This window comes from Rhipicephalus sanguineus, chromosome 1, assembly GCF_013339695.2.
Source record: "Rhipicephalus sanguineus isolate Rsan-2018 chromosome 1, BIME_Rsan_1.4, whole genome shotgun sequence".
NCBI lineage: Eukaryota > Metazoa > Arthropoda > Arachnida > Ixodida > Ixodidae > Rhipicephalus > Rhipicephalus sanguineus.
The window spans coordinates 150,796,280-150,820,736 of NC_051176.1; the positions used below are offsets into that span (position 1 = coordinate 150,796,280).

Genomic DNA, 24,457 nt, shown 5'->3' on the forward strand with positions numbered 1-24,457 from the left:
GAGCCTTAGGTGCCCCAAAGAGAGAGGTTGTTGCTATTAAAATCACTGCCGCAGTCATCATTGTGGTTGGGCACGTGCTAGATGACCAATAAAGCTAAAATTTTCCAGCAAAGACAAATCACTGGATCGAAGTAACAAAAATATGGGCTCATCGCACTGTATGGGCACCAATCGGGGCCTTCATCTTGGCTTGAATTAACCAAGAAAAATAAGTGGATTGAATGAATGGAAGCCTACTCTGTTGAAATTGGCTACAATTGAGGTATTACCCAGTGCCCAGTGAAAGTGTCGACACTTGCTGTTTACTGCCAACTATGATTCATTTTAGGGCAAGAAAATAAAATAAACGACTTGGAGTGAACTAGGTTGTTCTTGGCCCCGTATTCAGAAACTCGCCTTAACTTGAAGCCCCAACTTGACTTGGTCAGGTGAGCCTCAAGACAGCATGCGACTTCAAACTGGCCAAGACAGCAATTTCATTTCATAGACGCTCCTAGCGCCTTCCTTCATCAAGTCTACGTTTGCCCATGATGCGACGCAACTGGGTTCGAGATTATGATGCTAACTTCAACACAATATCCTTCTTTTTTTCAGAAAAAAGTAACGCTAACCACGAAACCTGGGAAGTGCTGCGCTTCCATCATTTGGGATATGGAAACATAAAATGTGGTGTAATCCAGCATCCGCAAATAGACATTATGTTAAAGCAAATCCATAGCAACGCAGCAAAAAAGCAAATAAATAAAACATGAGTCACACGTGAATTTCGCGTCGCCCATGTTGTTTCAAACGGCAAAAATGTCAGCAGCGCTTGTGCTGTTTCCTTCGAGAAACAGTATCATGGAACATGGCCTCCACGGTTATTTCCGGCAATTCTCTGTTGCTATGGTGCACTGTCAGAGCTAATCGCAGAGGCAACTGTGCAAATTTCATCATCACCGTACACTTCCATTTGGTTTTCTTTATCGTGCAACCATTGCTTCAGCACACTCGGCAAAAAGTGAGCGTTTCCTAACGTGGCATCAGAGGTTTTGCATGCAAACTGAAATGCTCATAGCGTCTCTATGAGGCTGCGTCTGCAGTGGTAGGCCTAGTCTTTCTGAAACGCCACTTTGCTTCAGCTTCGAAGACAAATTCAAGACTGCTTGTGTCCAGACTTGGTTTTCAAGCAGACTTGATGGAGCAAAGCTCACTGCAAGGACACATTTCAAGTTAAGAAGGATTTCTGAAACGCGTTTGCACTGCCTTGAGGCAGTGGCAAGTCAAGTTCAACTTAAGGGCCGTTTCTGAATACAGGGGTTAGTGTCATAAATATAATTGAAAATGGTAGCTCTTGCCATTGGTGCAGTGAAGCACCTGAAGCATGTTGAAAAAAATGGTGCAAATCTATAAAGAGATGTTGTCACACATTAGTACTGATGGGCTGTAGCTATCGGGGCATGGTCAGAGTCACTTCAAATGACATAGCAGGCCATCTGGCTTCATCACTCTTCTCACAAGAAACATCTTCGTTCTGTGGGATCCTTGCACTCTCCACCAAGCGCTAAAGTCAAGCCTCCGATGGGATCCATGCACCTTAATTTCCCTTTGGGGCTGCTTCCTTTCCTGCAATTTTACCCGGGCTTAGACAGTATGTCTTCAGAGGCTTGGGGCTGTAGTCTCCATTACACCATCTGCTACCTGGGCTTAGAGAGTAACTACATTGCAGAGTTCCATTAATAAGTTTTTATTAAGCTTGCACAATTTCTTGATGCAAGTGTCATCCATTTGGCACAAAACAGTGCAGTGCACTTGTGAAGCGTACTTCCAGTAATAGACTGTCAGTGTCATTGTATTGGCTTGTGAATGAGCAATAGCTATTTTTGAGGGCCATTTGTTATTGAAGTCGTCTGTTGTTTCTGGCTGCGAAGTTCAGGAATGCTATACTGATGAGTATATTCTCGTCGTCAGCGCCGTAGCAGATCGCATACAAGATAGTACAAGAGGATGCGCTGTTCGAAAAATGCACATTTTTTTTTTAATTATGCTTTTTGTTATTACTTGTTTTGTAAAGTTCACTTTCTCTACTTTTATGACAATAAAAATCATGCCTGAATTTAATCTTATAGGTTAATATCACATTTATAGAGCGCAAGGTGGCTGTTAAGAACAGAAAACTGTTATGCAGTACTAGTTGGTAAATCCTGCTTTTCACGAACACTTGAGTGAATACACTAGTCTATACATGAAATTGACTGTCCATTTGTGATAATTATAGGTGATGAGGATGTGATAAGAGCGAACGTAATTTTTTTTTCCAACTTGCAGAAAGCGGACAGTGACCTGGCATACAGCCTGCAAGCAGCCAAAACGCGGCAGCGCATCAAAGAGGAGCAAATGCAGGTGCAGGTGGTTGAGCGTTCCCAAGAGATACAGGTGCAAGAGCAAGAGATCATGCGGCGTGAGAAAGAGCTCGAAGCAACTGTGCGCCGTCCTGCTGAGGCTGAGAAATACAAGCTTGAGAAAATGGCGGAAGCCAATCGTAACCGTGTCATTATGGAGGCTGAAGCAGAGGCGGAGGCTGTCCGAGTGAGTGTCCTGACTACCATGCCTTTTTGGGTGCAAGCATTTTTGAAGACACACTAAAGGAGAAACAGTCCAATAATTTAGACTTGTAAAAATTTCTTTAAAACCTTTATTTGTGCGAATTTTACACTACACTCAACTTCTACAATTTGAAGCTTTGCGGGGGGCACAGAATTTGGTCTGATTATCCTAAATGTCAAATAATGAACAGTGTCAAAATGGCCTTATTCTTTTTTTTTTTCTTTTTTGCGACTTGAAATAGTCTGATGTACCACCTTTCATGTCATTTTGTGACAAGGATCACGAAATAGTTTGATGTATTAATAATTCTAAATACAAAGTATGTATGCCCATCTGAAGCTTATCTGAAACCTCCACAACTCTTGGGACAGTTTCCCAAGATCATAAAAAGTGATAATGTACCAAATTGCTTCTCTAGGACCTGGTTGAATGCATGCAAATGCCTGAAGTCACCTGTGCTAGAGTAGTAGTCTTTGATACACTGATCACAATGCTATCGCTAACAGGTTGCATTGGAGTGCTTGGTACGTGGGAATCTAAATTCAGGGTAATAAGGTAGAAATGTACACTGTGCATAAGAGAACCAGCCTGTCCGTATATGCTACACAGTGCCATATATATTTTCGTTTTGCCTCAAAGCACGGCGAGCTTAAAGCACTACAGAAATGCACAGTAGAAAGCTCTGTATTAAACTACTATATCGTTGAACTTTTTTTTTTTATTTAGACTGAGTACTAGGATGTAATTGCCTTGATTTTCACTGCAATACAACTTCCATGACGGAGTTGAACCCGTAATATTGTGTTCATCAGGGCTGCACCAATTAGCCACTGTAATTTGAGATGGTCATGCCTTTGTATATCTTACTAAGGCACCTGCATTTACTCTTACCCCTCAAGGTTGCTTATTATAGATTGTGGCTCAAACGGAAGTCGTAATAAGCTTGATGCCAGTCAGCAGAAGACAGGACTCCCTAGAAGACGGGACAAGCGGGGCTGTACTTGTGCAGCTTATGATCACTATTGATTGGCATTATTTTGTACTCGAACAAAATTATTCAACAGGTCTTTGCATATGAGAGATAACTGATGATAGCAGATAATCCTGGTGAAGCTTGATTGAAATGGGCAATTTTTTTTTCTTAATTGCATGCAAAAATTTCTGACATTTTGCAATTTTTTAGGTTTTGCTTCCAAAATTAAAAGTAATGCTGCGTATGAGCGGCTCAAAACATTCTGTTGTGCTCTCAGAACACAGTAATGTATGCATAGAAAAAAAAAACCTTTCAAGAAATAGGTCACAGTAAGACAGACAAAAAGCTTGCCAAGAAAAACTCATTTGTTGGCCTCATGCTCAAAAGCAGAGCTTGTAAATTTTTTATTTCGCTTGTGGTCTTATGCAGACAATGGAATTTACTTTAGTTGCATTAGCAAAACATGAAAGGGTGTGTGTGTGTGTGTGTGTGTGTGTGTGTGTGTGTGTGTGTGTGTGTGTGTGTGTGTACACACACCGTATTTTTCTGTGTAGAAGTCGCACCTTTGTATAAGACTCACTTCTGTATAAGATTCATCTATTTTTAACAGTGTCAACATGATAAAACAGAATGATGCACGCGGAGTACATTCATTCCAAAATGTGTAACGCCTAGCACTGAATATCTGTAAGCAGTAGTATAAAACTTGTAAATAACGCTGTCCTAAGGCATAGAAAACCGATATTTATTCCACTGGATTCGAAGCCACATCCTCCGGCGCGCTGTAAAAAATTCTTACGCCTCACTTAGCAGCATCACTGTGTTGCCGTGTTCTGCCTCTGAGTAACAGGGCCGTCTGCACAGTTGGCATACACATGCTGAACGAAATAATGCACATTGTATGCACTTTATTCTGGGTATACGTGTTGTGCAGACGGCCCTGTAGCACAGTGTGCCAACGATACCATAAGCTGCTCTCGGGCATACATTCTTCCCATTGGGCCCGCCAAGCAAGCTCGCATCGTAACTCGAATTCATTACTGGTCGCCCTGACATCAACGCCGCAAGACTTTCAAGCACTCAAGAGCCACTGACATACATCTCCCATCTTGCCGCCTGCGACTATTTTCAGCTGCAAGGGCAACTGCGTGCTTTGCGGCGAAGTGGCAACAAAAAGAAATGCAGGGTGCATTCGGAGGGCCAAATTCAAAAATAATATTCTTCCTTAAAACAAAAAATTATTTGATTACACTTGCTTCATTAGTTAACAATGAAGTCTTCTATCAAACGCCAAATGAAGAGGATTTTTACTTGGACCGCCTCGGTATGAAAAATACGGTCAAACATGTGCCAAATCGCATATTTTTTATGATTTCACAATTTTTTCCGGGAATATTTGAAGTCTATTTTACCCCCAAACATTTTTGCACTAAAATACACTTTCCTGAAAATCATACTATCATTAAGATTGGTTAGGGAGATTTCGAGATAGCTCAAGAAAAAAAATCACGAACTTTGAAGATTTTTGTAGTTTTTGAAAATACATAGCTGGTAGTGAAACGCAAAAATTTCGGAATTAATAAATGGAGCAACTAAACAGAACCTCTGTAATAGTGCAGGCGTGGTTTCAAAGCTCAACACACAAAAATAGATTTCATACACATTTTTCTATTGGGCACAGTTTAACAAATACAAGCAAACTTCGAGGGGGCACCATGATCGCCAAAATTTTTTTCGAGCAAAAATGTTTTACCACAATACTCCATGTGACACAGGAAAAAGGCACTAATTTTATCAGCAAAATCTGCGATGTGCAAGCGCCACATCTGGGACACTTGGCATGGAATGACCCATATATATCTTGGGGGACTTTTTAAACAGTCCAGGGTGCGGCTCTTACACGGATGCTGCCATTGCACGAGTATATACAGTAATGCTCAAGTGCATGTTAAAGAACACCAGCCGGTGAAAATTCAGTCTCCCGCTATGGTTTGCCTCATAATCTTATCACAGTTTTGGCTTGTATAGCCACAAAAATTAATTTGTAGTGGTGTCAACACTGACAAAGTCTGCAAGGGAAAGATTGCCCGGAGGGGCAGTTTAAGTTGTCATCATGACGGCAGGACATCTTGCTGCTGCCATCGTCGTCATCAAGAGATGCAGTAGTGGTTGCTGTATGCGGAATTTCTTGCTTTCAGGCTTTCTGTGACCACTGCTGAAGTTGAATAGACCGGAGCGGCATGCTTTCACATTTGAACAAAACAAGTTTCCTTTCTTGGCAATGTACAGTTGCTTGGAGTGATTTTCAGTGTAGTATTCTAATTAAGCAAAAGGTTTAATGTATATTGAAGTCAAATTAACAGGAGTCAATCGTATTGGGTTGATTTAGATGAGAAAACAGTCAGTTTAGTTTAATTTTTATTTGCACTGAGACCTGAGCGTTAATCTAGCCTGCTTTTTCGAGGTGATGTCAAGACTTTTAAAGCACTTTATTCATATTTGGGGCCATTTTAGCTGGCTAATCTCACTCTTGGCTCTTTTAGAATACCATGCAGTCCATTGTTATACCTTTCTTCCTTCATCATGTGACAGCTTTTGTTTTGTGTTCTTGCAGCTCAAAGGAGAGGCAGAGGCATTTGCCATTGAGAGCAAGGCACGTGCTGAAGCAGAGCAGCTGATCAAGAAGGCAGATGCATTCAGAGAGTACAAGGAGGCTGCGATCCTTGACATGATGCTGGATACACTGCCAAAGGTCTGTGCAGCAGTCATGCTTATCACAATCGGCAACATTTTTTCACTGCAATTCCTATTGAAATGCTCATTTAGTAGGAGGGCACGATAATTTTCTGTGGCAGATTCGGAGCATAGTCTGGTTAGTGTATTTAATATGTATAATGCCCAGCCTTCAGGCATTTAATTTAATTTATTTATTTTATTCATTTATTTATTTATTTACAGGGTTTCTGCTGGCTTCAAATGAAGTTATAAGCAGGAGTGGGTAACATGAACAAATATAGCACACTCAAAATTTGCACAATAAATTATGAATATAAAAAAATACTGTGAACACAATTTGGAACGCGGCAAGAAATTTAAAAAAATACAATGCATGGCATGTAATTGCATAAAGCGTGTAACACATATATAAATTCGAACTCGCATCACACGAAAACAAACTAAAGGAAAAATTGCGCCAACGTCATAAACACAGAGAATAAGATATGGTAAGAAGACATGCTACAGGTTCTTTAGCTTCGATAAGAATGAGGGCACTGTTGCTGCATCCACAACCTCACCAGGGAGGCAATTCCACTTGTGTACAGTTCGTGGGGAAAAAAAGAGCTCATGTATGTGTTAGTCCTACAAGAAAAGTCCTTTAGTTCTTTTTTAATGATACGCCTGCGTGGGTCGTCACGCGACTTTTTCAATGAACACACTTGATTCAATGCCAAGCTTATCGTGATAGAGCAACTACATGTATTTTAATCTCTCGTGATATCGCCGCAGATCTAGGGGTTCCAAGTTCGCTTTCTGAAGCAGAGTAAGACAAATGATGTGTAATACACAAGCTAAAGAATCTAGCCTGAATGATTAAGCCTGCTTTTTACATTAAAATGAACGGCTTTTTTTTTTAAGCAACAGCGATCAATTAGTGTATGTGAAAATTGGACTTCAGCAACAGTGGTACAGAGGTGCAACAGCTGCGCCGCTTGAGCCAATTTGATACAATTCCTTATTTTTGCGCCAAGCTGAGCCATAACCATGAAATTTGTTGAAATTGCGCCACGCTGTGCCAAAATGCCCAACCAGCTTCAAAATTTTCAGGTGCGCAAATTTTAGCGAGAAATGGACGCCGCGTTGGTCATCTGCAGTGTGGGCATCATCATCCAATGCAGATCCTAACCCCTCCCACGAAAGAAAAGAGAAAAGTCAGTTTCACCGCAAGGGCGAAGCATTGAATGCGATAGCAGCAAATTGTAATGTTATACGAAGTGGGGCTGGCAGCAAACTCTTTTGTATCCAATCTCGCGTAACTCTACAAAACGTTGGTGTAAGAGAATGTTGCTGCTCCAGGGAAAGATGCTCTTTCTGCACAGTTTCTGCATTGAGAGCGCAGCACGTAAAACGGTGTACGAGCCGCCAGCTGATGGCTGCCGAGATAGTGCGCGCGCCCTTTGAGTCAAAGTTCAAAGTTGCTGCTCGAGTGACTACCCCCCTTGTGTCTTTTCATTCCCCTTCAAGATGGGCGGGGCATTTTCTCTCTGCTTTGATGGCAGGCCTCTCGAGCGGAGTGGTGGTATTGCATGCGCCCTCCGAGCAACAGAGATGGGCTGGCTCGTTTGATCTCTGCTTCAGCCGCATTCGTCGCCCGCACTCACACGCTTTTAACCGCGGTAGAACATACTAAGCGCGGGGGGATGTTATCAATTCGGACTTTATGCGGGACATGACGGCAAAAACCCATTGAGTGTCCATATAATTACTATCGCAAGAAAAAAAAGGACCGTGGTCCTCAAATTACCTGATGCTTGTTTTATTGCATGCAGAATGCGTTTTTAAGCCACTTTTGCCGCAGTACACTGGTGTCCTGCAGAAAAGCGTACTGAGATTTAGAAGGGGCTATTAGTACTAGCTGTCAGGGACACAGCACATTTTGTTCCTGAATTACTCATTCATACACGTACCGCGTAATTACGACCACTAGTATGATTGCCGATGTCTAAAAATTATTGGCAATCATTTGGAGCTGCTGTGTATGGTGTTTCTGCGCCCTTGAGAAACAGTAGACAAAAATGCACGCCAGTTTTCTTTTTTTGCCACCCCCACTGGCTCCTGCTTTATGAATCTCCAGAATCTCGAGGTTGCCAGGTTCGCAGGTCCACATTAGCATTTGCAGTGCCTGTCGAATTATTTGACAGGCCCTGTAAATGCTAATATGGACTTAGTCATTGTTCGCACTGTAAGGTGGCTCAACACATTGCTTTTATTGAAATAGTGCACGTGTTCACGTGCATTGTGGTTAGCTGATGTTGAATGGTTTGTACGTATTTTTGTTTTGTTTTCTAAAAGTAAGCCTTTCCAAATTTGGGATTTCGTGCTAAAAAACTCAGTTTTTTTTCTCGTAACCTTCTTCAAATTTGGATTTTTGTGCTCCAAAAGCAACATTTTGCTGCTCCAAAAATTGCTCCAAATCCTGTTTCAGCTGTTGCACCCCTGGTGGTAGAATATGAGGCAGGGAGATGGCACTGCTTAGCCAGTGCTTCCACATTTCGCTGCACTTCTTTGAGTTCTCATCATTTTGTTCGAGGGGACAGGGAAGATAGATTCGATCAATTCAGTACTCCACCCTGTGTGAAAGTACATAGTCATGGTTGTTAACCCATATATGCTCAAACTCAGAAAAAATGACAAAACAAATATTTTTTTTCACAAGAAGTGTACTTCTACCCTCAAAAGAACGCACAAGTTTTTTATTTACTGCCAGGTAAACACAGCACTGTTTTTCAAGCCGTCCTATAAATATGGGACGCTGGGCATTAGAGATGCTAGGTGCGGGTGTGGTAAGCCTTGAAACATTTCGCGTGCACACCGACATTGCTCTTCTTCCTCTCCATCACGTATTTCATACAAAGCACGCATTTGCCCGGAGAAATCGGTCTGCATTTCACGTGCACTTCTTCCTCTCCATGACGTCTTTCACACAAAACAGGCGCTTGTCCGGAGAAAGCAGTCGGCACGTGGCAGCATGAAAAGCAAGCAATGTCTAGGCTTGCCCACGTTGAGAATGAGACCTGCTTGATGTGCTGTAGGTGGCCCTAGTCATCAGCTAAAGAAATAGCGATGTTAGAGTGCATTAAAGAAGCGTCCTATATGTAGGACACTGGGCATATATGGGTTAAATTTGGTCTTATTGTACTGCGAATCTTCAGAGAAGTGCTCAACATTATGGAATAGCTTTTGTTGCTTAAAACAGACTGCTAGCAGATTTGTGCATGTACCATGACTGCAAGGACATTGTTTACTCCTTGTTGGCGTTGGGCAGATGTTGCTTTCCAGGTTTACTGCAACAGCAGTTAAGTGCTTGAAATTCGGTTTTCCTTGTTCATCCATCCATTTCGTTGTGCTGACAGTGACCAGTGATGTGACCTAAAGTGCAATTTTTGTCCTCGGGTCACCTCATCAACCCCAACTTTGTCATTGTTACAGCGTGAGGAAAACCCACAATTGCCTCCACTTAGATTTGAACCCATGCCAGTGAAGAAATGTTCATTTTGGAGTCTAGCCCTATAATCACTGACCAAGGCTTCATGCTGTACCCAGTAAATCGGTGCAAGGCTTTACACTGCACACACTCTGACATATGTTTTGGAGACCAGAACAAGCAGTACTCTTGTGAACGAGGATTACATTATGTGCATCGCATGAAAATTCTCCTCGACAAGATTACAGTGTGCTTGTGTGCAATTGCTTGTTACTATAGTCATGAAAACCAGAGGTGAAAATGGCATTGGCAGCACAAAAGAGGTGTGCATATATGAAAGTGATGCTAAGCCTCAAACGTGCAACATACACAAAATGCATTTCGAAGACTGCCGCTGGATATACTGTTTCAAATGATGACATTGTATGCATTGCTTAGCAGCTGTTCTTGACTATGTGTTGGCATGTAATTGTCATTCATTGGAGCGTAAATCAGTGGTATGAAGGAAATTTGCATGAAAATGATAAAGAGCCTCAAACATGGCACATAACTAGGCTCAGTCAGTTCGAATATTCGAACGAATATTACAGTATTTGAATTCGCTTCGAAACAAATTTAAATTATTCTAAATTTTGAAGTATTCGAAATGAACGAGTAGACATACATGAACCGCATGTAACCCCTGTAAAGGCGGTTTCGCTGCAGTGGAGGAGTGCTATACCGTGAATACACCTATCCAGGGGAAATCTGCACTGGCGCGAAGCATCACTTTAAGGTTAAATGAACAAATTACCCTCACATCAATTCATCATTTTTTAAGTTTAAAAGCTCATTATACCGGCTTATATGCTGTAAGTGCAGTAAATTTTAAAACTTAACATATTTTACAGGTTATCACTTGCATTCTACCAAAAGTCAAATCCTGCTACTATTCAAAGTTGCTTCCACTTCCTTTTGAACCAAAAGGAATGACATATGTACACATGCGTTGTTTCAGTTTTAAAAAATATTGTGCAGGTTAGTTGGGTCATGACAAGTATGCTCATTTTTCCTTTATAATATCTGATATATACTATTTGAATTCAATTAGAAATTATTTGACCAAATCACTATTCACTTCAAATTCACTTCGAACCTAAAATTTACTATTCGCACAAGCCTACACATATCCATAAAGAAAGGATGCACCAATAATCAAATGATTGGAGGAAGGCTGAATTGGAGGATCTAAATCATGCCCGGCATCTCTGCTAACAATGTCAGAAGGACATGGCCTTCTTACATTACACGTTCATTTAATGCTACAAAATTCTTGGTGTCCAGATGTTAAAATGTGTAGTGGCCACGAGATGGCACGCACTCTGGCGGAACCGGAACCGGCCAGAACCACTTCAACGGTGGTAAGGGGACCTGTAAAAGAGAACGAAAATAAACCAGTGTTGGTTTGGAACTCGCGCCTTAAAGTCTACTTCTGCGCATACACGCATCCTGACAAATGTATCCACACCGCAGATGTACTGATAGGGGTAAACGGTCTTTCTTATATTTTAGTGCCATATGTAAATGCAGTGTGTCATCCATGGTACTTCTTTGACAGTCGTACAGGTTGCCATTTATTTCCATGATGTGGTGTACTAATGTGGCATGTCAGACTTAGTGTACAAAATGTTATACGTGCCATGCATGAGAATGTGCCCGTGCATTGATTTAACATGCTTCATGCTGTAAAAGCAATGCAGCCTTTCTTGCTTTTTGAGCAGCTAAAAAAAAACGCGGAGTAAGTAAGTACTGTACCGTTGCTGACCAATTTGTCATATGCGGAAAAAGGCCATACAAAATGTTAAGTATTTAGGCTATTTTAACAAATGAATTCAAGTGGTACAACTAATTGCACTGTTTTTACAATGTGTGCATTGTAGGAAATTTGTTCAGGTTTTATTTTTTGATTGTGCATAATTGCAATACAATTGAACCCAGTCTGAAATTTCAGATGCTGAAACTCTTTGAAGTCTCCTTTTTCAGGCTTTTTGCTCAAATTGCATATCCGAAACTACAGTAACTGAACCCACTGCCACATCGATCATCTCTCAAGCTTGAACTGGCGCTGTCGCGAGTCAATCCACTTGCAGCTGGAGCGGATTTCAAAAGTCAGCTTTGCCGCAATCCCAAAACTCTATGCAGTGAAGCATACCGGGAGTTCGAACGGGCTACTGTCAATACCACCTTGACGTGGCATGGAGTAGCCTATTCATGTTCAGAGAGGTGGAATGGCAATGGGAGAGGTACACATGGCTGGCAATACAGAGAAGACAACACAGGTCCTATTTTATGAGCACACTGTGGCCATTGGGGTGGTGGTTGGATGTGCAGCAGCTTGAATTTCTCGTTTTATGCTTGCTTTTCAGGGATATTGTGTTCCAATACCTTTCGGTACGGATGCCCAGCAGCCAGAATTCATTGATATAACCGATAATGTGGCGTGGGGGCATTGTTGTAAGTGGTTTATTTCAACATAAAGAACATGCAAAATTTCATGGTGCAGCAGGTGCTTATTGTTCTAAGCAATATATTGCTAAAACCGGTGTTATTATAAGTGGGTTCGACTGTATCTATTTAAAATTTTATGGTCAAAGCCTAGGTCAACACATTCACCTCTTGAGCAGCCTAATGTGCGCCACGCATTGTCGAGAAGTGCAGATTGAGAAAGCGACTTTGCTGCGGTTCTACAATGCTGTCAATTTAGGCTCTGTTGTGGAAATTGTCTGGAGCTTTGTATCCGAACAGTGGCTTATGCCATTCCATCCTGCAAGCAGACATAATTTGGTAGACATAAGGCATTGTAGCGCATTGAAGAAACAAAAGTACAGAGGCAGAAGAAGGCAACATACAGGGCAAGCACCAACTTCAACCAATATATTTTGGTTCGAAATTGCAGCAGGAAGGCAGTTGAACACTCACACATGCATCGCCATGCCAACACCATTTCATGTCAACATAGGGGAACTTGCTACCAAAGAGCAAAATTGATGTGTTGTTTATACACTCCATGCCCTTTCTTAGTATGATTAGCTTCCAGCAGTTCCCATCAAATTGTCATTTTGGCAATGAAGGAAGGATATGATCTTTACCTATAAAAACCCTTCCATTGAGTCTATTCACTTTTAACATCTAAAGTTGCCTTTTACAAAAGACTTTGTTTGCGGACAGTACTGCCCACATGTGCAGAAAAACTTGTCATCCATGTATGGCTCAACTGATTCTTGTGCGGCAGGTGGCAGCAGAGGTTGCAGCACCCATCTCCCAGTGCAAGCGCATTGTGATGGTGTCCTCTGGTAAAGGTGAGGTTGGAGCAGGCAAGCTGACGGGTGAGGTGATCGACATCATCACCAAGACTACCAGCATGGTTCACCAACTGACAGGCGTCAATGTGGGCTCGGTCTGTGGCAAGGACCGAAATCTTGCCTCAGCAGCTGCCTGGGTGAGTCTCATGCCTGTGTTTACCTCTCATGCTGACAAATTTGTGTGAATTAGGGGACCTGTGAGTAATGCAAAAGACTGCTAACTTGGTCTGCTTGATACAATTTATCTAAGATGATACAGCACAAGCAGAAAGAACAACACTTTGTTCCTTTCTTCCATGTGTCCTGTCCAGTATGCTATTACATTATCTGTTTAGTAATATGAATGCTTCAATAATTTGAGTACTGTGACCCATTTCTTTCTTTAGCACCAATCCAAGGAACAAGCATCTGAAGGTATTCATTTGGTATACATACACTGCAGCGGACTGTAGTCATGCCCCTTTTCTTCAGAGCACGATGTCATAACTCGGTATCTTGCAACCAAAGAAATTTAGCACAGTGGACCTACAGGGAGTCTTCACATTGTGTCAACTTGTGTCACATTGTCCTCCGATTCACAACTTGTACTGTGTTTCTAGAGATAACATCGAAGGAAAGTGAAGCTCGATGGCATCATTGCTTACCGCATATTGTTTTAAAGGGGTCATGAAGCACCCCTTGGGCTGATTGAAAAAACACATCCTGCGGAAAGCTGACACGGCTATGAACTGCTCTGCCAAATATTACAGTCGTGCGCGCCGCGTAATGGCCACAAGCGGAGCGCGAAGTTGCCGTTTCCCCAGGCACCCTCTTTTCAAACAGAGGCCGGTTCTCACTCTCGTCGGTGGGCGGGGCGTCTGTCCGCTGTACGTAGCAAGAGACATAGCATGCTTATTGGCCGATAGCCGACGTAAATCGAGAGCGGCGTTCGGATCAGATGCGCTTCTTGCCGCGGGGTGCCACCACTTGCCGGCGCCGCACTCCTCAGTACACGGTAGCCGCACTCGCGCAAGCGAATCACAGCGGGAGAGCGATCGCGTTTCATGACGCGCGCTGGCGTAACTTCTTTCCCCCATGCCATCCCTCCCTGTCTAGCTTCCAGTGCGCTCGCCGGCACGAGAAAAGAGAGAAAGCGCTGGGAGCGTGCGCCAACCCCCGTAACTCCGCTGATTCTTGACGGATTCGAGAAATTTTTGCGGCAATCGATGCGGGAGGCAGTACACTCCGATACTGAGGCCATTAGATCATTACTTGGAAAAGTGGTTCATGACCCCTTTAAGGCTCCTCTTTAATAAAACTTCCACAAAATTGATCACCCATTTGTGTTGAATCCAGTATGTCAACAAATTAGACGTGCTTGTTTGGTTTCCTATATTTCTTTTTGGTTGATTCTCATGTCATGTCACCCAGAATTTGTGTAATATTCAATAATTTATTTAGTTGCATGTTAAAGACCCCAGGTGGTTGAATTTTCCATAGCCCTCGATTATGGCATCCATCATAATCATATCGGGTTTTGGGACGTAAAACCCCAACAATTGTTATTATTATTATTATTATTGCTATCATTTATTTAGTTATCTCTACTGCTAGCCCTTCTCGAGCACTTGCAGGACGGGTGCAACAGAAAGAGGAAAAAATACATACACATGTTATAGGGGTAATTAAACTCCAATCAGCACATGCAGACCTGACCCTTCTCTGGGTCGCACTGCACTTGTGGAGTGACAGACCTCCACAGCAGCCCTAACAAGTAGAGCTGTGACCCCCTATGCGGTTTGCGTTGAATTGTGACCATGGCATGTTCAGGCCAGTGGGGGGGGGGGGGACAGGGACGAGTCATTGACTGACAATGTCAGATTCACAGAGGTATCGTAAGCAACAAATACAAATAGAAACTTAGCGGTGGAGAATTGTGCACGGTCTAAGGTAAGCCAACAATAAAATAGCTAGCACATGTCGAGAGAGTGATAACTGCTCGACTCTGCTCACAAGGCTTTTAACTCCAGCCCAAAGGCAATGGTTCGCACTCAAAGGCCGCGGAGTGCAGGGGTGGCGGTGGGCGGCGATGCAGACGGCTCGATCGAGATGTGTTCAGTCACACCTCCCGAGTCAAAAGACAAAGCGGGAAAAACGAAAGCGGCCAGCAGAGGATGACGTGAGCAACCAGAGGGGGGCTAAGGTGCCCAGGCTGCTTGACAAAGACAAGCGAAGCCTTGCGATGTCTGGAACATGAATAAGCCAGCGAGGGTGCCAATCAAAAGTGCGACACTGACAGGAAGGACACTGCGTACAGGAATGCCGATGGAAAGGACGCAGACAGCGGCAACAAAGAGTTGGGCATGCAAGAAGATATAAACAGGGAGACTGAGCCCAAGTAATTGAAGTGGGCTGGCAGGCATCAAAGAGGAATAGGGAGGAATACACCTAGATCATTGGGTGTCTGAAGGACAACTGAGTTTGAAAGAGGGAACAGATGCCGAGGACAAGAAAGGGGACGAAACGAACTCTCCGGAGGACAAGAAGACGGCAAGAATCACGAGGCAGGACAAGCAGCTTTTCTGCTCCGTCTGCAACATGTACTATAGGGTTTCTGCTGGACGAATCTTTGTAGTGGTGTATCCTCATCCAGAAATCTGATCCTTTCCAATTGTAGACCCCATAGGTCCCATTCCAGCTGGAGTAACCCGCATAAAACTTTGGATCATGTGGATGGAATGAAAGCATCCGCATTGGATTGCTGATGATGACGCACATGCTTGAAAAGATTTCAAGTGCCGTGGTGTCTTGGTGGCTAAATATTTGCTAAAATTGCTACATTATGAGCTACACATATTTCTATCCAATTGTTACGATAGGTTAGGTATTTCAAAAGTAGCCAAGTAGCCAAGGCAAAATATTTCCTGCCAACAGCCTGAAAAAGTAGTCAATTCGGTGCGAAGTAGCTAAACCTGGCAAACCTGTATGACAAGTCTTACCATTTCTTCCGCATGGGTCTCCCACTGCTCACAGACTCCTAATGCGCAGATACAGCATGTGACAGCTTCATTAAATTCAAAATGCAATATAAATGTTCTTGTTTAAAGTAAATAAATTGTGCATTAATGGGAGTAAGACATGATTGGGTCACATTCATTCTGACCACTCATGGAACTTTAAAAGTCCCTTTGTGAACCCCTTAGTTCCGTAGAACAAACTTTTAGAACCCCTCATATAGAGTATGGTCACTAATCATTCGCAGGCTTCTTTCCCCTTGCAAAGTCCGCATACAGTGCACAAGTTTTTGATGTCATACAGCATAAGTTTTTGTTATACAAAGGAGCTCGAAGAAGTGCAGACAAAATATGCATCAAATACTCAGTACGTATATGAGGGCAAGTTTAGTGGAAACAACACTTGGCTGTTTACAAATAGAAAAATAACTGAGCAACAACTCGTCTGAAAGCTTGTTCCTCGATAAAAAAGATCTTGCTCGTCTCCTTTGTACCTTTTGTAGCTTGTCAATCTGAAATTTGCTTTGTAGTTCCATACAATGCCTGTATTTTGTAATGCAGGCTCGTGGAGGATTAAATGTGCTGTCAATTTGATTTGAGTGGATGCATATTTTAACCTTTGGAAAAACACTTTTTCTGCTTTGCTGCTTAAGCTAATTTGTGTCTTCTGGCCAAGATTTTCTGATATATTAACACCTAAGTATTTAACATGCTTCACACATGCTAATTTCATATATTCTGTAGTTAAAGGAAAATGTTTCACCGGCACGTTAGCTTAGTCGGTAACGTGCTGAGCTGCTAAGCTTAAGGACGTGGGTTCGATTCTCAGCCACAGCAGCCATATTTTGATGGTTGTGAAATTCACAAATGCCCCTGTACTTAGAGTTAGGTGCACATTAAGGAACCCCAGATGGTTGAAATTAATCTGGCGTCCCTTACTGTAATATGCCTCATTATCACATTGTGGTTTTGACACATAAAATTTCTGCAATTATTAGATCCTTGTGACTATCAGCACTTGGTTCTTGGTCTGTGGCACTGTCGTCAACAGCGCCAATGTATAATGGCAATAAATTTTGGACACTGCACAGTGTCTCATGCATAAACTGCATGCTGTGCCAGAGACATGGCGACTATGAACAGAGTTGCCACCATGCCAACTAGGTATAAGACGGGAACTTTGCACCTTGATGCTTGACAAAGGGTCACTGGCTGGGCCGTGCAGCACGGTGTGGCTTACTAAGCAGTTGGTGACAAGCTGTTTTAGGAAGCGGACTGTGAATATGCTTGCACTTCGAGACCCTTTCAGTGATCAAGCATGACATCAAGTGCACAAGCTAGACAAATGACTGCAGAAGCAGAGTACAAACTCTTATGCAGTCCCCTCTGTGTTGGGAAAAGTCTGGTGGCCGCAAATTCTTGATTTGGACTGCAGTTTGCAGTCCGATGTGCTGGCCCCACTTGACAGCACTGATCGCACAGTTGTGTATTTGTCACGTTGCAGTGTGTGTGTGTGTGTGTGTGTGTGTGTTTGTGTGTGTGTGTGTCTATAATTTATTGCTTCCATGCCTCATATTTGCGTGGAAAGATGTTGATGGGCCATCAAAATCCACAGGCGATCCTTTGCTGGCTACTCAGTGGCAGCTCAGCTGTGTAATATTTGTGTATATGTTCACAATGAATACTGAATATAGCGAGTATCAAGGTTTGAGTCACAGTAGATTGAGCCTAATTATTTCACAAGTCTGAATGAGGCACTGATTCAGTGATCCAGAAGGGGTAAAAATCTGATTCGAAACGAGCCATGCTGGGCCTGATCGCACATCTGAGCGCATCTGAGTTAGTGAGCCCTAGGCAAACATATTTTTTTACGAGTAAGTTGGAGCTTCACCTACCAGTGGCCATAGCCTGAATGAACATTTTGATGGTCATGTCACGTTCATTTATGCAGAGCCAGTGCACCTGCAGGTGCTGGTTAGTTGACTGTGTTTCATTGGCCCTATAGACATGTCAGGATCCTAGTACTACGTGTGGAGGAGAAAAAGGAATCAGTGGTATGAATTCCAACTGTCAACTGAATTTTGGTATTTATTTGCTTCAGCCTCTTTGCTTTTCCCCTCTCCTCACCATGGTGGCGGGTGGAGACAGCGAGGAGAAACTGGTTCGGCAGAGCACTCGCTTCTCTCTTGCCTGCACGTTGTGGCCTGCTCGCAGTCTCTATAAACATGCTTTGCAGGTGTTTTAAACCATTAATTGGAAAATGTTATGCCAACCAACCTGCTCAGATGCAGTCTTCACAGTAGTTAATAAAAAAATTTGGGGATGCCACTGAAGCAGGCTCATCATTACTTTGAAATTGTGCTAATATCACATGAGCTTTGGTTCCTCTTCTAAATTGTTCTTGTATCTTTTAATTTTGTTTGCTTCAGAACACCAAGACTGCCCAAGCTGCCATGTGAAGAGGTGCCACCTGCTTCAGCTGATGACTATTGAAGACTGTTTTGCGCTGGCCAATCTAAGTCGTGCACTTTGTGATGTTAGCCTGTTAAGCAGCACCTTGAGGTTGCGCACTTTGCCTGTTTCTGCTCGTTTAATAATGGTGCACATGGATTGAAAGATAGGTCATGCTTTCTCCTTTTTTTTAATCATTAGTATTATTGTAAGCTTGTGTTCAGACATTGAACAGTTTTACAAGTTATTTGTGTGGTATAATATCTTTTGTCATCTGCGAGAAAGTTTTGAAAGAGCCTACAAAGCGAAACTTTTCTTTTTGTCATAGTTTACAAACTCATTTGTAAACTTTTCTTTAGCTTGCATTTAAAAGTGTAGCCATGTCAGCTGGACTGCTTCAGTATAAGTTAAATGAATGGTTGCACATTTAATGTTTTAAAAGTGTGTAGTGACAGTGTCTTTTGCCAAAAAAAAAAAAAACTTTTACGGCGTCACAGTAACTATATATATTATTTACATGAAACAGTTTTATCCCTTTTTTTTGCTATTTTTATACCTATTGCTGAGTTCCAAAAGTTCTGCTTGCAAAGTCTTGCAGTATGGCAGTGTAATTTGTTAAAGTGCGTCTCTTACAGCTGAGTTATTCACAGCTAAATGTATCTGCCAGTAAGAGCAGCAGCCGTAATCTCAATGCATGCTTCAAAAAGAAATGCACAATCAGTGTCACGAGCTAGCATATGTCATGGTCTTATGCCGTGATTGCTAGAGAAGCTGTGGCGTATCCCACCTAGTCGTATCTGCTTTGAAGTTTGTTTTATTGAAAGATTTAGTTTTGTGTTCTTTTTTGTGGGAAATCACTTTAACCGTAAGCGCATGTCAGTGGCAGCTTTCATAATGTGCATGCTACAGCTTGAATTGTATATAAGACAGCATGTAACCATGTACATCTGGCTCATGGTACTGCAAGCAGAAAGTTTATGTAATGATACTCTTTGCACTGCTTTTTAAAAAAGGGGCAAAATAAAGCAAGAAATGTGGAGTTCGTTTTTTTCCTTTTTGTTACAATGGCCGCCAAGCTTTTTGCACACTTTTGTATCTTGTAACAGAAACCTGTGCAGTTCGTTAATGTGTCCTGTGCTGTAGGATGGCAGACTGGGTGAGTTGGTTGAAATGCATGGTACTTGAACAATGGCACAAAAGACTGGACCGAAGAAGAAGAGAGATACAACGCATGTCTTTCGTGCTGCTCTTCAAGTACCATGAGTGTCCTGTGCAGATGTTCTAGAAGGGTGATTCAGGTAAATTTAATGAAGTAGCTGATGTTTCAGTGATTTCCAGCCTTATGTAGCCCTTAAGAAAATCATTCAAATGAGATGAAAAGTAAGGATACAGCTTCCTAAAAACTACTGAAAGAGCTCACCAGTCACTATGCTTCTAAGTTCTTGGTGGGATTGAATAAAGGTTTTTCTGCTTGTTTGTTCTTTGAGGAACAAACTCCTTTAGAGTCCATTGAAAGGTAACCGCACAAGAAGTCTGCACACTGAAAGAAAATCCTCTAATGATCGCCTTACGCATCTTAATGTATTCAAGTTTGAGTTCATTTTATGACATTGCCACTGAGCATTTGTGTTGACCACATGCTGTGTGCCACTTGAAGAAAACGCACATATTTAGAGGATGTGTGAAGGCTCTGCCCTTGGAATCTTCATAGCAAGAATTACCATAATGGACTCTACAACTTATCTGTACTTTATCTTGTGTTTACAACATCCCGGCCGTGGCGGCTGCATTTTCAGTGGAGGTGAAAACGCTTGTGGCCTGTGTGCTTAGATTTAGGTGCACGTTAAAGAACCCCAGATGGTCGAAATTTCCGGAGCCCTCCACTACAGCATCCCTCATAATCGTATCGTGGTTTTGGGACGTTAAACCCCAGATATTATCTTATGTTTACAACAATATCTTTAGGAGTATGTAATTGTATAGAACGTTCCTTCTTGTCTTCCCTTTGTTTCTTTCCTCTGTTGTGATAAAGCTTTTATGTTGTGTTCCCTTTTCGTTATTACTCAGCTAAGAATGTTATTGTGTGTCAAGTTTTAATATTAAAAGGTGACCTGTTTTGTATGAAAGGTGTGTGTGTGTGTTGCATTGTCATGCATGCTAACTGCGCCATATGCATTTGCACTGTGGTTGATGTGAAGTGCTTGCTCTGCCAAATATAAAGGATGAAAAATGTCCTGTTCGTCTCCTGCCAGTGGATTCATTGTTCCAGTGACATGCAAACACAGACTGGTGACAAGTCCTTATAATCATTTCAGCACTATTTAGGAACCAGCTCCGTAGTGCTATTCTTTTATTTGACATACTCTTGTACTGAATGCGAATGCTTAAAAACGTATTGCATGATTCCAGTGATGTGCATTGTTGGTCAAGTTGGTGCTTATTGTAGGAAACAATAGCTTCAATGTAACAAAAGCAGTCTTTTTGCACATTCATATGTGCTGCAACGAAGCTGACACTTTGAAGCTGTTATGTCTTACAGTAGTTCCAATCATTAGCTTCAGCTATTATCAGTTTGCTGGTATCCAGTATATTAGATTTGGTTCATTGTTGTAGAATGCACAAAGGTGCTTTCTGAATATTTTTGAGTACACATTTAGCATAAATGGTTGAAGACATTTTCTGTTATTGTGTACTTGATAGCATATGGCACCTGTCTCTCCATAGGCTTAAAATTCATTAAAGCTGCAGTGAAAGAGACTGTTACTTGCACCCTTGGCATGCCAAACTGCTGTAGCAGCTTGGTGTTAACAGCATGTACAGCTTTGGACAAGTTTTGCCTGCTCAATTTTATGGATGCCATCCATTGTTGTAGCAAGATGTTTGTGTATTACATGCAAAATCATTTGCCTCCCACTTTTAAGAGTGCAGTGGCAGCAGAGTTGGCTGTATGTGCACAATTCACAGCTTCTTTAAGCCAGCCTAATGAAGCAGATTTTCTACGGCAACTACAACTTTTTCAATTATGTCACTGCCTGCAAAACTGATCTGACATCGCATCTTGGCTTACTAGGAACTTCTCTCGGCACTCTCTATTGTCGTGTTGTTGGCGCCTCTGTGATGACGCATGCTTCAGCCACAGTGGACTGCACGCATCTTATGTTTCACATTCCACAGTGTTAACTACTTAATGACATTTTAAATGAAGGAAAAGGCCCTGTTTTAGTACTGTGTGGCTACTAGGAAAATGTCCACCACATGGAATAAATCTTGTACATTTGTGTCTTGTGGTTAGTGTAACACTATGAAGAACATTTCCCTTTCCTTTTTAGTTCAATTTTCATAGCTGTGCCTAACTGAAGCCAATACAGTTGCGTACTTCATGGCACATTCTCGCTGCTCTACAAATTACCAGCCCTGCCATGTAACCTTTGTGAAGCCACTGTGCGCTGCGTTTAAGTACGTCGTATTTGAGCGATTTGAAATCTGAAGAGTATATGCCTGTCCTGTGCTTTATTGTAACAGCCTCTTCATTGCATTTTATTTCTCTTCTGAGTAAAGTCTGCTCGTTGTACTGGAGTGTGTTACACTGCATGTGCATATGAGTGTCCAAGCTTATATAAAGGCCTTGGTTGCTTTAAAAGCTCTTCAAAATTGAGACCCTACACTTGCGTAACATGCTGTTACAACAGCGATTGTGCAAAATATTTGGGCTGCACTTACAGATGTTTTGAATTGCCTAGCTGGAAACAAGATTTTCATGTGCTGAGAATACATTAACAGCGCAGCAAGCAGCTGGCAGCAACTGCAGCTTCACCTCTAGGTCCTTCTCTTTGTATGTGCTTTTTGTTAGCAGCTGGGTGGTACAGTTTACCACTGCTGGAGATAAACTGCCATAGCTGCAAAACAGCCTGCAGTCTGTTTCCCAGAAGTTCCACAATATGATTTATGTAAAGCTGTCACTACCACATTCAGCCAGGTTCTTCCCAACATTCTTTATCTTTTGGTGATAGATGGAAGGAATAAATTCATAACCAGTTTTTTGGCCCAAGAAAATTGCTAGTTCTGTACACCCCAGTTCGAGTGATGCACAAATAGGTACACATTTGTTGGGTATAAACTTGGCTGATCTATCAGCGTTGGAATTCTTCGCATTTGCAGTATGAAGCCTGGAGGTTGCAATTATATTTCCATAGTGGGCTGATGCTTCATAGCACGTCGTATAGTATGTCCTTGCAGCGCAATTTTCGCTTGTAGAGCCAAGCTTAAGAGCCACGTGTTCCAATCTTCAAAGCCTTCATGCAACAAAAAATTTTGAGTCTTAAGAATTGTTTGTAGTCCTAAAATATTAAATACAGGTCCCCCCCCCCCCCCCCCCAAAAAAAAAAAAAAATTGCTGTCAATCTGTAGTGGCAGGAACTTCAGCATTCAGCACGGTATGGAGTTCATTGTTCAAAAGGTACAGTTAAAATGTGAAAGGTCCAGTAGTGTCACCTACCCAGCTGTAAAATTGTATGCATAATTTTTTGTTTGGGGGGGGGAATTCTGAAGTAGTACATGTATATGTTAAGACTATAAGAAATACAGCTCCTTCTCGAAGTTGGTTTAAAAGAATAATTAGCGAAGTTATGCTCTTCAAAACTTGTACATCAAGTAATAGGCTTGTTGTGCAATTTTCCTTGAAAAAGTTCCTTGCAAAATTAGACTGGACAAACTTGTTCAGCACATGAAAACCTTATAAGATCAAAATGCTGCGCTGCTGCTAGAATCCAGTTAACAAATCGTGATTTGTTCTCTAGAGAGTAAGAAGCACACCTGAGGGGATCTTCGAGTGGTACAAGATACTGTTTACCACTGCCATTGCTACTTAAGCTGTATAGACTAGTACATTGCAAAATGTACACTATGTGATTAATGCAGACTGATGTGAACGGACACTGAGGATTCATGTGCACAAGCTTAACAGCTCACAGTTTTTTTAATGAGGCTGAATAGAGTAGCAGTAAGCACAATGTGCAAGTGTGGGGCACTTTTGGTTCATTTTCAGGAACACTTTTGCGATTTGACTAGCACTTGATGCATTGCATCTATGGGCAACAGCATTTCTGGCACACTGCTGAGTGTGTGTGTGTGGCACGGTGCCAGAAACTCTGCAGACCATAGATGTTGACATATCCAGTGCTAGTCACAAGAAATCTTGCAAAAGTATACCTAGTGTACTTATGTACAGTGAGCAATTGGGGCTAGGCTTAACTTCTCTTGTGTGGCTTTTCTAACTCTCTCGAAGGTTTCTCCATTGAGCAGTGACTTGTGAAAATGTCATAGTTGGCAGCTCTGTGGTGCCACAGAAGCATAATTGCATGCTTACAGCTGGCAGTAATGAGGGATGGAATGTGTTGCTCTGAACTACTACTGTGAGTGGGAAAGTTGAGTTTCTAGCCAGGAGAAATGTGTTCATCAGCATTCAGCCTGCATTTTTCACTTGCGACTGTCTGGCAGTGCTTATGACTGTCTGCCGTATGTGTACTCTGCTCTTGAAGCAGAAAAACGTCCATCCTTCCAGAAAAAGTTGTAGAACATAGTCTCAATACTATTGGTAAACTTGTTGACTGTCCTGTCCCCTGTTCCTTTTATTAATAAACATGGGGGGGAAAAAAAAAGTATTTTTATGATGTTCCAGTCTGTCGGATGTGCTTTTTTCTTTTATATGGCTTGGTTGTTGCATGTTTGCAGCCAGTCAAAGACGGTGCAAACACTGGTAACGTCCAGATGTTAGCTTATGCATATAGTAGGTATTTTATGTGCATGGTAGCAATAGCCTTTAGCCTAGCGCTCTGTGTATTGACCCCTTGGTTTTATTTTGTCGGCTGGTGCTGTACGTCTTGTGAGAAATAAAAATATTTACAAAGGCTGT

The 24,457-nt window shown here is 42.1% G+C and overlaps 1 protein-coding gene across 1 annotated transcript in view; it reads left to right on the forward strand.

The window, feature by feature from the left end:
* Positions 1–24,457, forward strand: part of LOC119400229 (flotillin-1) — a 48,105-nt gene extending 23,648 nt beyond the window's left edge. Inside the window, exons 8-11 of the mRNA XM_037667239.2 lie at positions 2,308–2,568; positions 6,174–6,311; positions 13,033–13,239; positions 18,525–24,457. Of these exons, the coding sequence (XP_037523167.1) occupies positions 2,308–2,568; positions 6,174–6,311; positions 13,033–13,239; positions 18,525–18,554 (636 nt within the window). The 3' untranslated portion in view covers positions 18,555–24,457. The remainder of the gene's footprint in view (positions 1–2,307; positions 2,569–6,173; positions 6,312–13,032; positions 13,240–18,524) is intronic.